Source organism: Myotis nattereri (assembly GCF_964212035.1).
Source record: "Myotis nattereri genome assembly, chromosome: X".
Classification (NCBI taxonomy): Eukaryota; Metazoa; Chordata; class Mammalia; order Chiroptera; family Vespertilionidae; genus Myotis; species Myotis nattereri.
In genome coordinates, this window is record NC_138078.1 from 19,950,206 (window position 1) to 19,965,754 (window position 15,549).

Sequence of the window (15,549 nt, forward strand, 5' to 3'; positions counted from 1 at the left end):
TTGTTAGAGAGCATTACATTATCTCTGTGTCCCTACTGCTCCATCCCACAGCCTCTTGAAAGTATATGCTTAAGTGTTTATCAAATGATGAGTTTGAATGCCAAAATTCAACTGCATATAATAGCAGCCACATTCAGTTTTTAATCCATTCATTTCTTACAACAAACATTTATTGGGCATTGAATATAAAAAGATGAATAAAACACACATTTATCTTGGGGGGACTTCAAGCCTGGTAGAATAGAATGACATAATTAAACACATAAGCTAACAGTGTGGGGTAGAATGTAAAAGAGTTGATATATGCACACACACAGAGAGATTCATAGGTGAGGCAATGTGAGTTGAGTTTATAATAGTGTTAATAATAATAATAATAATAATAATAATAATAATAACAATAATAATGGTAACAATAATCACCTGTAATAAGTAAAAACCATAATGGTAGCTTTCATTTATTTAGTTTGTTCTTGATGCCAATGCTGTTCTAGGAACTGTGGTATATGTACTGCAATAATATTTACTAGTAAATGAATGAGCTAGTCACAGAGTGGTCATTTGCCTAAATCACACAGGTCATAGATGGCAAAACGTGGGGTGCATGTGGGAAGCAACCAATCAATGTTTCCCTCTCACATATCTCCCTCCCTCACGCCCTCTTCCTTTTTTTCTCTCTTTAAAATAAGCCCTAACTGGTTTGGCTCAGTGGATAGAGCATCGGCCTGTGGACTGAAGGGTCCCAGGTTTGATTCCCGTCAAGGGAATGTACCTTGGTTGCGGGTACATCTCCAGTTAGGGGGTGTGCAGGAGGCAGGTGATCAATGTTTCTCTCTCATTGATGTTTCTAACTCTCTATCCCTCTCCCTTCCATTCTGTAAAAAATCAACAAAATATATTTTAAAATAAATAAAAACATATCCTTGAGTGAGGATTACAAAAATAAGAATCCAGACATACTAATTGCATATAACCACTGTGATATTGTCATTTTGCATAAGATTTAGTAGTGGTTTATGTGAAGCGAATTGGTGTATGGTATTCTTAACAGGAATTAGGCATATTATTTCAAGTCCATTCACCTAGAAATGAAAGCTTCTTGAAATTATGTCATTGATAGTATGAATTAGTATGTGACACTGAGAAGCACATGGGAACCTCAGTAAGTGTTTATATAGTTTCCATTTATATATCTGGGTAAGAATTTTAATTATGTGACAAGTGAATTATGTCTATGACTAGACATATTTAACCTTTCTGTCTTTTAATATAAAATACAATACGTTTCCTCAAGGAGATTTGTAGAGATGATTGTAGATTGTCCAAGGCATTAAATCTGTGAAATACTATGTAATTCCTTTTTGTTTTCCCTGATACACAAAGTTGGAAGAGATTCAATTATGGATCTTGATGTTACCAAATTGATGCTTTCCAAACCAATTTAATTTTAAGAAATGGAATTACAAACTAGCCTGCATGCTTTATAGAAATGAAACAAGTAAAGAAATAGTATTTTGAACAAAAGTAATAAGCCTGGCCGTTTTGGCTCAATGGCTGAGTGTCGACCAATGACTTTCTTTCAGGAGGTCAAGGTTGGATTTCCAGTCAGGGAACATGCCCAGGTTTCAGATTCCATCCCCAGTGTGGGGTGTGCAGGAAGCAGCCAATCAATGATTCTCTCTCATCATTGATGTTTCTGTCTCTCCCTATCCCTTCCTCTCTGAAATAAAATATGTGTGTGTGTGTATGTATGTATGTATTAAAGAGTCAAGAAATAAGATAGTTAGGCTGGAACGTCTTATAGTGTGTGGTTGCATCGTGGAGTTTCTTGGGCAGCACTGATTAAACTCACGCTAAGAGAAGAACCGATTCTCACTGCTAACCTGAAGGCTGAAGATGTCAATTTGAAGATTTCCTGCAGCTCCAGTTAGTGCAGTGGATGGGAAATGAGATTGGGTTTTAGGAATCCATGACTCAGGCTTGCACTTCAGTGTGGCAGTTTGGCAGATGTGGCTGATGATTCGACCTTTCAGACTAGTTTTCATTTATGTCTTTATGTGAACTCAGGGTCCTTGATTAGAAAACTGAAGCAGGTTATCATCATTTAAAGGAACAGGAATTAAAATAGCTTATCTTCAGTGCTTGAAAATGCACTAATTCACTAACTTTCTGACTACAATGATGATGGTAACACTTTACTGCAGGTGAATGGATTTTGATTTTGTTTTGTGAATTAAAATGTGTTTGAACAGACTTTTATTAATGTGACTGGATTAATCATTTAAAAATATTCAGAGGTATCTGAGGCTCTAGCAGAGCAAAAAATGTGTGACTGTCAAATCACCATTTCAACTTCCTCATCTTTAATAAAGTCATAGTGATGGAAAGCTGAATATGATCAGTCGTCAATTTTCTCGCAAAGAAACTTGTACTGTCATGGATTGACAATATGTTTGAACTGTGTTCTGACTTGCTCCCTTTTGAAATTCAGTCTTTCAGCTCTACTATCTCAGTCTTTTAACAAACAAAGAGGGATGTTTTTATGCAGAAGACAATGCTCATTTCAGTTAATTTCAAATGAAATAGTATCCCCTTTTGAAATCCAAACACTAAGCTAGTGTCCCTTCTAGTATCCTTCTGAGAGCCTTGTTAAGGGAAGAAATGATGTATCTTCCTGTAGCTTCATAGACAGTGTACTTTCTGTCCAAAGAGACACAGTCTTAAATTTTCCTGAAGTATCTTTTAGAGTTTTTTGAAAGAGAATTGTAAAATTATAATTAAATCTTTAGAGACATAGGTTTTATTATTTATTCTCCATTGGAAAGAGTGATACTGAATAAAAGCAGGTTTTATTGCAGCATAGAACATTAAGGTGTCAGTATTTGGCAATTTATATTAAAAATAAATTGTTAGTGAAATAGTAATTTTGAAGGCATTGTTTCCATTTATTTAAATACAATTAGATCCTCTAAATAAAGAGAAATTTTAAACCTTAAATGACTATAGGATTTAAAAAACATTTTGGAGGTCCTATAGAGATATAATTTTAGCATTACTGGTTTTGATTTAACTTAGGAACCACAGTATATGGGAACATAGAATATGCAGATCCTGTTCATATTCTACCCTTTGGTGAAATTCATTGCCCCAATTGTGCATGATCAGAGGTCTAACAAAAATATAATATTGATATTTATTTTAAAAATTTATATTTTTATTTTTTTATCTTTGCTATAGGGAACAGCCTTTAAGAGCTGAAAGATGAAACCTCCGATTCCTCACTTGATTCTCCTATATGCTACTTTTACTCAGAGTTTGAAGGTTGTAACCAAAAGAGGTTCTGGTAAGCAGTGTTCCTTCCTTTTTTCTCACTTTTAAGGCTTGAAGTGATGATGTTACATTTACACATGTGCCATTTGTGGAGGGATCGAGAATTAATGGGAATCCATATTGTGTAAATATTGTGGCTGTCTCTTTAAATGAGTAGAGCATACTCATAGGAAATTAGAAAGCTGGGAATAGGTTGAAAAAAAGGTGGCTTATTTCATTAATTACTCTGAATTGGAATAGCTTCAATCGAAAAGCTTGCAGTTTGTTTATATTATTACATGATTTTCAACATTTTTTATAAAGCTTGCCATTTTAATTTTTATGTGGAAATATGATTTTTTTCATGTTGACTTTGACTGCTACTGTTTTAATGTTATCTGTGATTATCAGAGTCTTTTTAGGGTTGCACTTCAGTTGATTTGCTGAATTATTTTGCAAGTATTTAAAGAAAGCACAAGCATTATTGAAGAAAATGTCATAGGGAAATATGCTAATATGTTCCCGTGGTCGGCAAACTGCGGCTCGCGAGCCACATGCGGCTCTTTGGCCCCTTGAGTGTGGCTCTTCCTACGCCTTAGGAGTACCCTAATTAACTTAATAACAATGTACTTACCTATGTAGTTTAAGTTTAAAAAGTTTGGCTCTCAAAAGAAATTTCAATCGTTGTACTGTTGATATTTGGCTCTGTTGACTAATGAGTTTGCTGACCACTGTATAGGCAATATAGAGGTAAAGTAGAATGATGATATTAAAGGAGCTGCTAAATGGACTAATGTTGAAACTTACGGAAAAGTTTACATGTTATCAAACATCTTGGTGTTCAGTTTACTGCTGAACTTGGAGTTAGTGAATGTACAAGGCAATTGAATAAGTACTGTTGTTAACGTGAAGGTGTATCTTGTACAAAACGTTATTGAAAATAATCATACTTAATGAGGGGGTACAGAATTTTTGAAGCTGAAGTTTTTGAATACAGTGGAAGAAAAAATGCATTGTGTTTAGTTCTAGAACCAGAATGTTTTATCTGTAAGTTCCAGAGAGACAGTGAGGGAAAATCAAGAGGTAGTATGCAAGAAAGCAACTGCAAAGTATCGGTATATTAAGAGTTGCACATACAAAAGTATCTGGAATTCAGCAAGGAGACAGAATGAAAGGGTTGAGATGGAGCAGTAGCAATGATTTTCAGTCCTTTAGGTCATGAGGCTCTGAACTCACATTGATTATATAATGAAAACGATCACATACAAGGGAAGTAGAGAGCAAGCCTGCTCTCATGAGCCCCCATCTTGGGAGTAAGTCTGGGGAGGGATTGAGAAATACTTTTTGCATATACAGGGAGATCGTGCAGGGTTAAGAGTAAAAGGAGTTTTACTGAGGCTATTGGCTCTAGAACTTTTTTGTTGCGGTCTATCTGATGTATCTGCCATTGATATGGATGTAGGCCATGTGAAAAAATATTTTATTTCTATGTTTAGGCATTATTTTATCTATTCCTCTTGGTGGGTCATTTTGAATGACAGGAAACACTAGGCAGAATTATGATATAGTGTTTTGGGTTTTTTTTGTAATTTGAATGGATTACTGGCAAATAGCAGATATCTTGATTTCTTTGCTACTTGCAAGGAAAGTTGAGCACACTCATGGGAAGGTAGAAGGGGAGTAAATTGTGATGAAAGCTGATAATTGCTATGACAGTGATATTTTCTAGAATATAGTAATTTACATTAAAAGTACTTAACATGGATTTTTGAGATACTGTCCACATAGAAGAGAAACACTTATCAGTACAAGTATTGTAACACAAACTATCCAAAATAGGTATGTTGATTGACTCTTAAAAAACTCATTTTTCTGGTTATTAATACTTGATTACATAAAATTGTTTTTCCCCCATTCTTTTTGTGTATGTCAAATATATGATTTATTTACAAAAATGCAAATGTAACTTTTTCCCATCATCAAGTATTAGTGGTGCCAGATCCATTCTATACAAACTCTAATTTGGGGAAATATTTTATTAAATTGGGACTTATTTTGTATGTTTGAGAAGAATGGGAGCAGCGCTAGAAATGTGGGACAGTTGAAACATTCATAATCTCCTTCTGCTCCAGAGACTTGAGAAAAGTCAGTGACCTGTCTCAAATTTAATTTTTTATTTTAATGATATAATTATTTTAGGATGGTGGTAATAAAATGCTGCCCTAAGTTTGACAGAAGTTCTGAGACTTTGTCCTCTTCTATTTATGAATACTGCTCAGCCACGAAGCCACACCGAATGGGTTGTTTGTTTGATTTTTGAATATTAAGTGTGAATTTGGGAATAAATAATAGTGCTTTACCCATATACTATTATAGCTTGCACTCATTGTAGCTGATACCTGTTACCATAGCGCCTTTGTTTAGAGAAGCAGATATGTAGCTTGCAAAGAGCATTGTTACTGATCTCCATTGATTAAATAGAAGAGGAGTGCACTTGGCATCTTACGAGATTAATGGCTCAATCTTCATGCCCAGCCTAACCTATAAAACCAGGGGCATCAAGGCCAGGAAGTAAAAATCAATTTTTGATATCCAATCTTGCATATTAAATAAGAGGGCTACTTATCCTTCTTCTTATCACTTAATTCTCTTTTTATTTTCAGTTTTATAAACCATTTTTTGAAACATCACTAAACCTGGTTCAAAATGCAATGCTTTTCATATTTTTTTCTAGAAGATTATTTTAATTTACTGTGACCACTATAAAACCAGCACTAGACATTTTAATAACCAAGAGCACATTAACTCTGATTATAATGCACACAGTAATGTTGACTTTTTATGGCATGTTAATTGTGTATAGTGTTTACTTCAGATAAACATATATAGTCATTCCATAAAAAATTTAGAAGTAGGTATTTTTTTTCTTATTAATAGAACTAATTTGAAAGCAATAGGAGCACTTGCTACTCAAACTGGAAATGTCATTTTTTATCATATTGACTTAGACACTCATTGTTTTAAATTTAAGGAATAAATTAAATATAATAAGGCAGTTAAAAAAATCATAACGTTCTTGTTTGAAATATTAAAAATTTAAACTTTATAATGCTTTGTTTTAAATATCACTTCAGGTATATACATGATTATAAAAATTAAGGATTGAAATTGTAACTCTAGTCTCAGGTAATGTTCTAAAATTTTGCATAAATTTAAAATCAAGGTTTTTAATCTATGGGAGCAAATATTAAGCCTTTGTTATAAAATAGATTTTATCTTGAAACAATTTTATACTTTTATTTTTAGTTTTTATAAGTAGCACTGGAAGAGAAAGGCAATGTTACCTATTCTCCAGTGTGTGAAGTGTTGTAGCAATTCAGTAAGTAAACATTTGAGTTGCTGTCGTTAGTAGAATTCTGTACAAAAACCACATGTAAAACAAATGCTTGCCTGGAGAGTTTTTGTATCACAAACAGTTAAGAAAGTTTAGCTTAATGTTCTTATTGCTTCCTTCCTTCCTTCCTTCCTTCCTTCCTTCCTTCCTTCCTTCCTTCCTTCCTTCCTTCCTTTTCTCTTCTTCTTCTACTGTCTGCCTTTCCTCTTCTTTCTCTCTTCCATTCTTCCTTCATTCTTCTTCTTAATTAGTGTTTTGTATGCAAATTAAAGAATCTTTGTTGACTATTTCCATTGTGCCTTTGTAGAACTTTTTAAACTAAAAATATTGTCATTACATTGTTTGAAGGGTTAAAGCTCATAGAATGCTATGTGTTTGCAAGGTCTTTCCTAGTGGATAATATAGTCTCTGTTAATAATGACTATAAAATATTTTTTTTATTTTGTGTAGGTAAGAGAATTTGGGATAGGATTCAGGAGCAGGTAAATAATGTAAACTGCTGAGAGCCTATTATGTACAAAGTGTGAGCATAGTACTTTTGGGGAACTAAATTGTGGGTTGTGATTTGGCCCAAGAGTTTGGTTGGGACACTGACAAGAAATGAAGCTAGAGGGCCCTGGATGTACAGATAAGGGAAGAGAAAGAAATCAAGACCCTTTGTCTGTTTCTCTTTGATCTCATATCCATCCCTAGAATATAAGATGGTGAATGCAAGGACCCTAATTTATATATGCTTATAACCTCTGCAGTGCCAAATATGATGTGTGTTTCAGAGTCAGGGTTCCACGAAATGTCTAAATGAGGTAATGAGTACATGAATGACTAAGTGAGTGGCTTCAGTGTTCAGGCTGGGTTATGGAATGAGGATGCTACAAAACCAACACCTTTTTGGAAAAATAAAAGTAAAACAAAATAGGTATTTAAGAAAAAAATTTTCATAAATGGAAATTAGTATAATGTATAATATGAGGCTACTGAAGCAAAAGATATAAACTAGGAATAAGCAGTATCTAAGAATGCTAAGGGTTTATATTAAGGTAAAGCATGAGTGCCTTCATGAACTTGAAATGCAATTCAAAACTTGTTAGAAGGAAAGAAAAATTATTCTTTAAATATTACTATATTGAATTTTACTGTGTTTACTGCTGCTTTAAAGAAGTATTGTCATGCACATGTTTGGGTTTTAATTGTTCAACACAGATCACCATGAAAAGGGTGTCATTCATGATGACTGATGTGCAATAAATAATTTCAGTATAGGAAAAAGTATTTATATTATTAGAGCATATTGCAAAAAAAAAGTGGCTGTATTACATAAATCAAAGAGTACCTCTCATTCTAGAAGTGTTTAAGATACATAAAAGCTACCTAAAAAGGCAGCTATTAGAGAGTTAAAGAGTTACTATGGGCGTTGATATTTTCTTCCTTCTAGAACCTGACGATGGACACCTGTTTGTGTAAAATGAATTAGATGTAGTTCTTTTCAACAGCAAGAGGAAGGCAAGGCTCTCAAGAGGCATCCCAAATTCGTAACTCTGAGCCCAAATAATTTATAAAAGATAAGGTAGTTTAGGTTCTAATCTTGTGTTTGTTATTTCTGAAGAACAAGACAAGAAAGAAATAATTTGAATTGTTAGAAGAATAGTTTACTTTAGCCATTAGGAAAAATGTCCTATTATTAAATAAGTATTGAAGTGTTTGTTTATTATATGTCTAATACTATGTCTGTAAGGACTTGTAAGCATTAGGAAATGTTACTAAAAATAGTTTTTTCTTTAATTACCAATATATAAGGGTGCTTTAGGTTCTAATCTTCATATCTGCTATTTCTGTATCATCATTTATTTAACTACAAAAATTATGCTAGTTTGTAAAGAAAGTGAGATTTAACTGAATAGGAGTGAGAAAGGCTAGTGGGGTGCTTCCATCTCATGCCAATGTGATTTATGTGCATCCACTCTCTTGGGCATTCCCGGAAGTCAATGAGCCTAATTCCATATGATTAAGAGACATCCTAGTCCCCTAGCATCTGCCTTTTATTATGTTACCAGGTGTTTATTTTCAGTTTGTCAAAAATGTCATGAAATATGAAGAGGTTCTCCATTGGGATAGCTTACAAGACCAAAATTCTAAGGCTTTGTTCTTTTACTTTTTGAAGTGAAAATAAAATGCACTTTAATATTTTTTTGGAAAAAAAATTCCTCTCTTCTATTTAGTTTTTTTAAAATAAATTGTGACATTAGATCTAGAATAATTTTAATATTTATTTGAAGTGATGTATCTAATTAGAATAAGTATAACAAACAGAACTTACTCCTGATGAAATAAAATTATCTAACATCATTGTTTAATAAGCATTTAATATAACTACAAATTTCACCATAAACTTACTTGTTCCATTTTAGTTGTCAGTACACTTTTATGGATTAACATTAATTGTGCAGACTGATGCCTTGTTCATGGTTAACTTACCTGGAGAAGAAAAAAGTCAATATGGATGCATCTTGCAAGTGGAATAGGGTTCAATAGGGAGGGGAATTTTTCAAGTTAATAAATACAGTGGTGACACCATATCATGGGGATAATAAAAGGTATATTCTTCTCTATATTTAATGGGAGGGGTGAGGGGGTAGAGGGCTGTGGTATGGAGCCAGACATTGGTGGACATTTTAAATTATGTTAAGTAATTGATATTCATTCTAGAGACAGCACAGAGGTGATCACTGCTGGACCAGAGGATGAAACCCCGATCCATGGGCAGTCTTACTATTATCGTGAGGGTAATCTATAAAGTGGCTTGGAAATTAGGGGCACTGTTGTAATAGTATCCTATCACAACTTTAAGAAAATACCAAAATTTTAGTGGCTTAATGTAACACAAATTATTTATCTTGCACTTCTGGAGATCAGATATCTGAAATAGGTTGGTAGGGCTGTGTTATTTATTTTTGTTTTTTTTTTTTTAATGCAGACTCTAGGAGAGAATCTGTTCAGTGCCTTTTCCAGCTTCTAGTGACTGACTCCATTCTTTGGCTCACTGTCCCCTATCACTCCAAACTTTGATTCTGTTGTCACATCTCCTTCTCTGGCTGTGACTTTCCCACCTCCCTCTTTCCTTTATAAGGGCCCTGTGATTACATTGGACTTGCCTAGATGATCCAGGAAAATTCTCCCCATCTCAAGTTCCTTAAAATAATCAAATCTGTAAAGCCCCCTTTGACATGTAATGTAACGTAGTCATGTATTCCAGCAATTATTATGTGGACATCTTTGGGGAAATAAGTACATTATTCTTCCTATCACAATTAATAATTGGCTAAATCAGTCAAACAAACAGACTGAATTTGGACTAGAGACTAGAGAGGAGCTAGGTAAAAATGGGAGAGATAAGATCAAGGAAGTTGAAAATGTTTGCTGGAGGGACCCTGTGATCTGTGGTACATGATTTAAAAAGAAAGAGAGGAGTTGGAGAAAGTGGAGTTAAGGGAGGCAGGGAAGGAAAACGAAGAAACATTCTAAGGATGCTTTGGGTTTTTTTTTTTAATATATATATTATTGATTTTTTACAGAGAGGAAGCGAGAAGGAGAGTGATAGAGAGTTAGAAACATCGATGAGAGAGAAACATCGATTCAGCTGCCTCTTACACACTCCCTACTGGGGATGTGCCCGCAACCAAGGTACAGCCCTTGACTGAAATCAAACCTGGGGCCCTTCAGTCCGCAGGCCGACGCTCTATCCACTGAGCCAAACCAGTCAGGGCGATGCTTTGGGTTTTGATAACTTAATATTCATCTGCACTGTGCAAATATACTTTCAAAAATATCCACCTTTCCTTGTGCTATGCTAAAGGGGTTTGTGCTCCTTTCAACAAAAAATCTCTGATAACAATGATTTTCTCATTCAAAGTAGCAGTAGTGAGAAAAGGGAAGACAGAGGACAGACCAACTATAAGTTAGAATCCATTGAGTTTGATGATTAGATGGGGATGTTTGAAAAAAAGAGGTGGGAAAATAATTCTTCCATCAATTATGATAAAGGTCCACAAAGAACAGAAACTTTAAAGATCCACTTATTTAAAGAGAACAGTAGGTAGGTCTTTGTAAGACGAAACCCAAAATGGAGATTGGGCAAAGAGTGTGAAAGATTTCATGTTTTGCAAGGAATTTTAAATTTTATCTTGCAGGGAAAAAAAGTTTGACTGAGGTATTTAATTACTTTGCAAATCCTTTTAGTAGAAAATTTTGTCTGTGATGTTGGGGCTCTGACTTGGCAAATCTATTCATTATGGTGTCTTCTGTACACCATAAAGATGAAACTCCTTGGTGTATATGCGATAGTGCTTCACAAATGTTTTTATCAGTTCATCAGTAAAGCTGTCTTTACAACAAAGGAAAGTCACACACAGTCAAGCTACTAGTATAAAGGTTCACACATGAGAGTAACATGGTCAGATCTGTTTTTTGGACAGATAAATTCCTGGTAGGAAAGACTGTAGTGAATTTCAGAGTGACCAGTCTGGGACTCAATAAATATATCAGCTATATTAAGGGCCAGAAAAGTAATCAAAGGGCTTGAAAACCTGTTTCTGAATAAGAATACTGGGATGAAATAAATGTTTGGAGATGGATTGTGAAGTAATTTGAAGAGAAGTTATATTGATGGCTTTGCCAGTTGCAGAGAGAAGAGGGCTAGTGGTTTGTTCAGGGAGAGGAGATGGAATGAATTCAGTTTTGAATGTATGAACTGTGGCAATCACTGGAAATATTGAGCTGATGGATTCATTGGTGTGGAGTTGCATTCATTTCCTGTGGCTGCAGTAACAAATCACTACAAACTGTGGGACTTAAAACAAGAGAAATCTATTCTCTGCCAGTTCTGGAGGCCTTAAGTCCAATATTAAGGTGTTGGGAAGACCATGTTCCCAATGTAGGCTCTTTGGGAGAATCCTTCCTTGCCTCTTCCAGCTTCTGTTGGCTTCAGGTGTTCATTGGCTTGTATCTGGATCATTCCAATCTCTGCGTCCATCTTCACGTGGCCTTCTCTGTGACTCTAATCTCCCTCTGCTCTTCTCTTATAAACGCTCTTGTCATTGGCCCTGGTCAGTGTGGCTCAGTTGGATAGAGCATCATCCCATGCATTGAAGAGTTTCAGGTTTGTTCCCTGGTTGGGGCACATACAGGAGGCAACCAACCAAAGTTTCTCTCTCACATCAATATTCATCTCTCTCTTTCCCTACCTCTTTCTTTCTAAAATCAGTAAAAACATAATATAGGGTGAGATTCTAAAAAGAGAGACAGACTATTGGATTTAGGCTCTACTTGGATAATCCAATGTGATCTCATTAGATATCTGAAAGAAGTCAGATTTTTTTAAAGTATATATTATACAACATCAGTGTAAGGGCTGTTTATTTATTTTTAAATATATTTCTTTTTTATTGATTTCAGAGAGGAAAGGAGAGGGAGAGAGAGATAGAAACATCAATGATGCGGTTGGCTGCCTCCTGCACACCCCGCACTGGGGATCGAGCCTGCAACCTGGGCATGTGCCCTTGCTGGAATTTAACCCAGGACCCTTCACTCCATAGGCCAATGCTCTATCCACTGAGCCAAGCCAGCTAGGGCTGGCTTTTATTTTTTAAAGTTTGCTTAACTCTTGGAAATTAATAACTTTATTATTTTTTACTTAGGTAAAACTCTTGGACATCCATGATAATGAGAATAATTGTACTGTAGAAAGGATAAAGCTTTTGCCAATTAAAAATTCTTTTACCTAGATTTAAAATGTATTTGCTATAAACTAATCTCCTGAAGGTAGGGGAATACTGCTTCAGTTTTTGTTCCCTTCATACAAACAGATGGGAACAGTGGCTTACAGTGTATTAAAATTTGCCATGGCTAATCCTCATGTTGACTATCAAAAATTGGCAGGATATTTCTACATACAACTAATATTGACATGTAAACTTTTATCTACAGTGATGATTACTAAAAACACAACATTTGAGTTATTTTTCCAGAAGTGGTTTAGGTTGTTCTGGTGTGAGTATTATGAAACCCATAGAATAGGAAATTAAGAAAATTGGGTTTCAATACAGCGCCTCATAAGCCTTGTTGATTGGGGCAAGTTCTTGAACATTTCAGGACCTCAGTTTCCCTTTTCATCAAGCAAAAGTTTTGAACTACAACATTGTCAGTAGAAATAAAAGTTTATCCTTTTGTTAATCTCATAAGCATTTATTGAAGCCCTTCAATGAATACTCAGTATGCAATGTGACACTTTCTTCTGAAAAATATTTTCCATATTTGCAAATTGATCAAACAAATTGAGATGGCTGAAGTTTGTAGCCAGATTACTTGAGGCGCAACCTTGACTACAGTGAACTCTATGCTGCACAGTTTGTCCCAGCATCACAGAACAGAGGGTGTTATCAGTTTAAAACAGAGGTTTGATCTTTTAAACATATGTGTATATTAGTCTTATTTAAAAAACACATGCTATCCAGTTATAAAACTAAAGTAAAAATAAGGTACTTTTCCTTGCACATGGTGAGGCGTCTAAGTGAAATTAGGTTTCATAGTTCAAAATACTAAATTGTGTTTTAGCCCGTTTTTGCTTTTTTATAACAAATTTCCTCGTATAGAGTTATAGTCTCTTAAGACATCTAGAGTGTTGCCTTGCATGGAAAACGTTGCCCAGGGCAATGACAATAGATAACTTTGTCAAGTTTTAAAATCTCTGAGGTTTATATATAAACATTTCTTTAAAAAATGTCAGTAAGTCTCTTGTGGGTATCCTAAACACTATTCAATTCACACTTATATTTTACTAACGTACTAAAATATTTCCCAATTCATATAGCTAACTTGATTTCAGTAAAGTTCTATCATGGGTATTTTATTTTGATCTCTATAAGCACATTTCCCATGCCACATAAATGTGTTGTCAAAGATAAAGGAATTTATTTTTTATCAATGATGAGGAAAGATCTCTATACTCTGATGAATTAATTTCTTTTATTCAACATATTAGCATATGAGAGAAAAAGAGCAACTTTGACTTGAAAAGAGGATTTTTCCTAGAAATATGTTCTATAAAGTAATTGGACTCTTTAATGCCATCTGGTGGCTTTTCAGAGTTGATAAAAATACAGTAATAAATACAAAAAGCAGCGAGGAAATAAACATGAATTACTGTTCAGAAATTATTTTAATTGATCCTAATATTTTCCAACCATTGTCTCCAAATTATTGGCCTATGTTTTAAAAAGTATATGTTTTTGTTCTTTAAAAAATTTACAATAGAAATTTTCACTGACATTTTTTAAAAAGACAAAAATCTTATTTTTTATGATAGAATCATCATGTCAGTTTGTAGCCCTGTATTAATGGAATTTAAATTATGTAGACTAGTCCATTCATATTATAAAGTATTTTTAAAATTCCTTCTTTATTATGCTGGTGCCATTAAAAGTATTCATTGTAATGATTCAAGCATCAATAGGAGAAAAAGTCATTAAAGATTTTTTCATTTGTTCACTACTCTGAGGAAGAGCTGCTGGTAAAAATATGGAAATGAAGAATAAGTGAGGATCAATCTGTGCTAAACCACTTAGATTTTCCTGCCAAAGGACTGGGCCTGGATTATGAAGTGAGGGATCCTGAGGATAATCAAACTAATGTAAAGCATTAGTCACCAAGCAAAGTTACCTTGGAAAGCAATTGCCATTATTTGCATATCTCAAAAGAATGAGGTGAAAGTTGAAGAAAAATTCTTGGTTGGCAATATTTGGTTTTTTAAAGAAGAAAAATTTCTAGAGGGTCTCAGCTTTTCAAGTACATGGCGTATGATACAGATACACACACATATACATACACATACTAACATACTAACGGTCTTTCCAAACTGAACAGAGTCTTCAATTATTTCCAGTTATGTGTACTTACATATGTATAATGTGTACAGCTGTATTTGTTTATGTGAGTTTCTTTTAGGGTTGTTTTTTTTTTCACTTCTGACCTAATGTCACATGGAAGCTCCTGCATCTTCCCAAAGGACACATTAATAGATTCTGTATACAATTATTAACAAGCATTTATTCAATTCCTACTGTACTAAGTGCTCAATAATATTGACACATAAGCTATACCTGGATATGAAAAAGGTTAAATATTTGTAGGTTAAAAGGTAAAAGTTTTGTAGAGATTTGACTTTTGGATTCCTTATTTAAAAACAGAATTATGGGAAGTTGTAGTAAAAGAAACAAAGTGAACTGATTTATCTTTTTAGGTGTTGTCACTTCCTTCTTTGTTTTCCATATCCATGAGTTATATTCTGAAAGTTGTTTATATTATTTCCCCACAGTTTTGGTAATTACTGTTTTGGAAAATTATGGAGTGTTGTTTTGTTTTTTGGTAGCTGCATTTTTTTATTTAAATAAAACTTTAAATAACTTATTGATTGATTTTAGAGAAAAGAGGCACCGATTTGTTGTTCTGCTTATTTATGCATTCGTTGGTTACTTTGTGTATGTGCCCTGACTGGGAATTGAACCTGCAACCTTGGCATATTGGGACAACACTCTAACTGAGCTACCCTGACAGGGCAACTGCATGATTGTTTTGCATTATAAAACCCATGTATCTGTTATTACTTTGAAACCGGTGGTGCAATAGGCATTGTCCAGTCATATTTACTAGTCAGTTCTAGTTACTCTTTTATATTTAGCAAATATTATTAAACAAAATATACTATAAACAAGCAATAAGAAAGAATCCTCCATGGAATTGAAAAGATGAACTATCCACCATCTCTACTGTTAAATTTTGAAAAACACAAATAAATA

At 34.1% G+C, this 15,549-nt stretch overlaps 1 protein-coding gene across 1 annotated transcript in view; it reads left to right on the top strand.

The window, feature by feature from the left end:
• IL1RAPL1 (interleukin 1 receptor accessory protein like 1) overlaps nt 1–15,549 on the top strand; it is a gene marked incomplete at its 3' end in the record, with an annotated part of 1,430,596 nt that overhangs the window by 205,628 nt on the left and 1,209,419 nt on the right. Inside the window, exon 2 of the mRNA XM_081115397.1 lies at nt 3,238–3,343. Coding sequence (XP_080971523.1) covers nt 3,262–3,343 — 82 coding nt within the window. The 5' untranslated portion in view covers nt 3,238–3,261. The remainder of the gene's footprint in view (nt 1–3,237; nt 3,344–15,549) is intronic.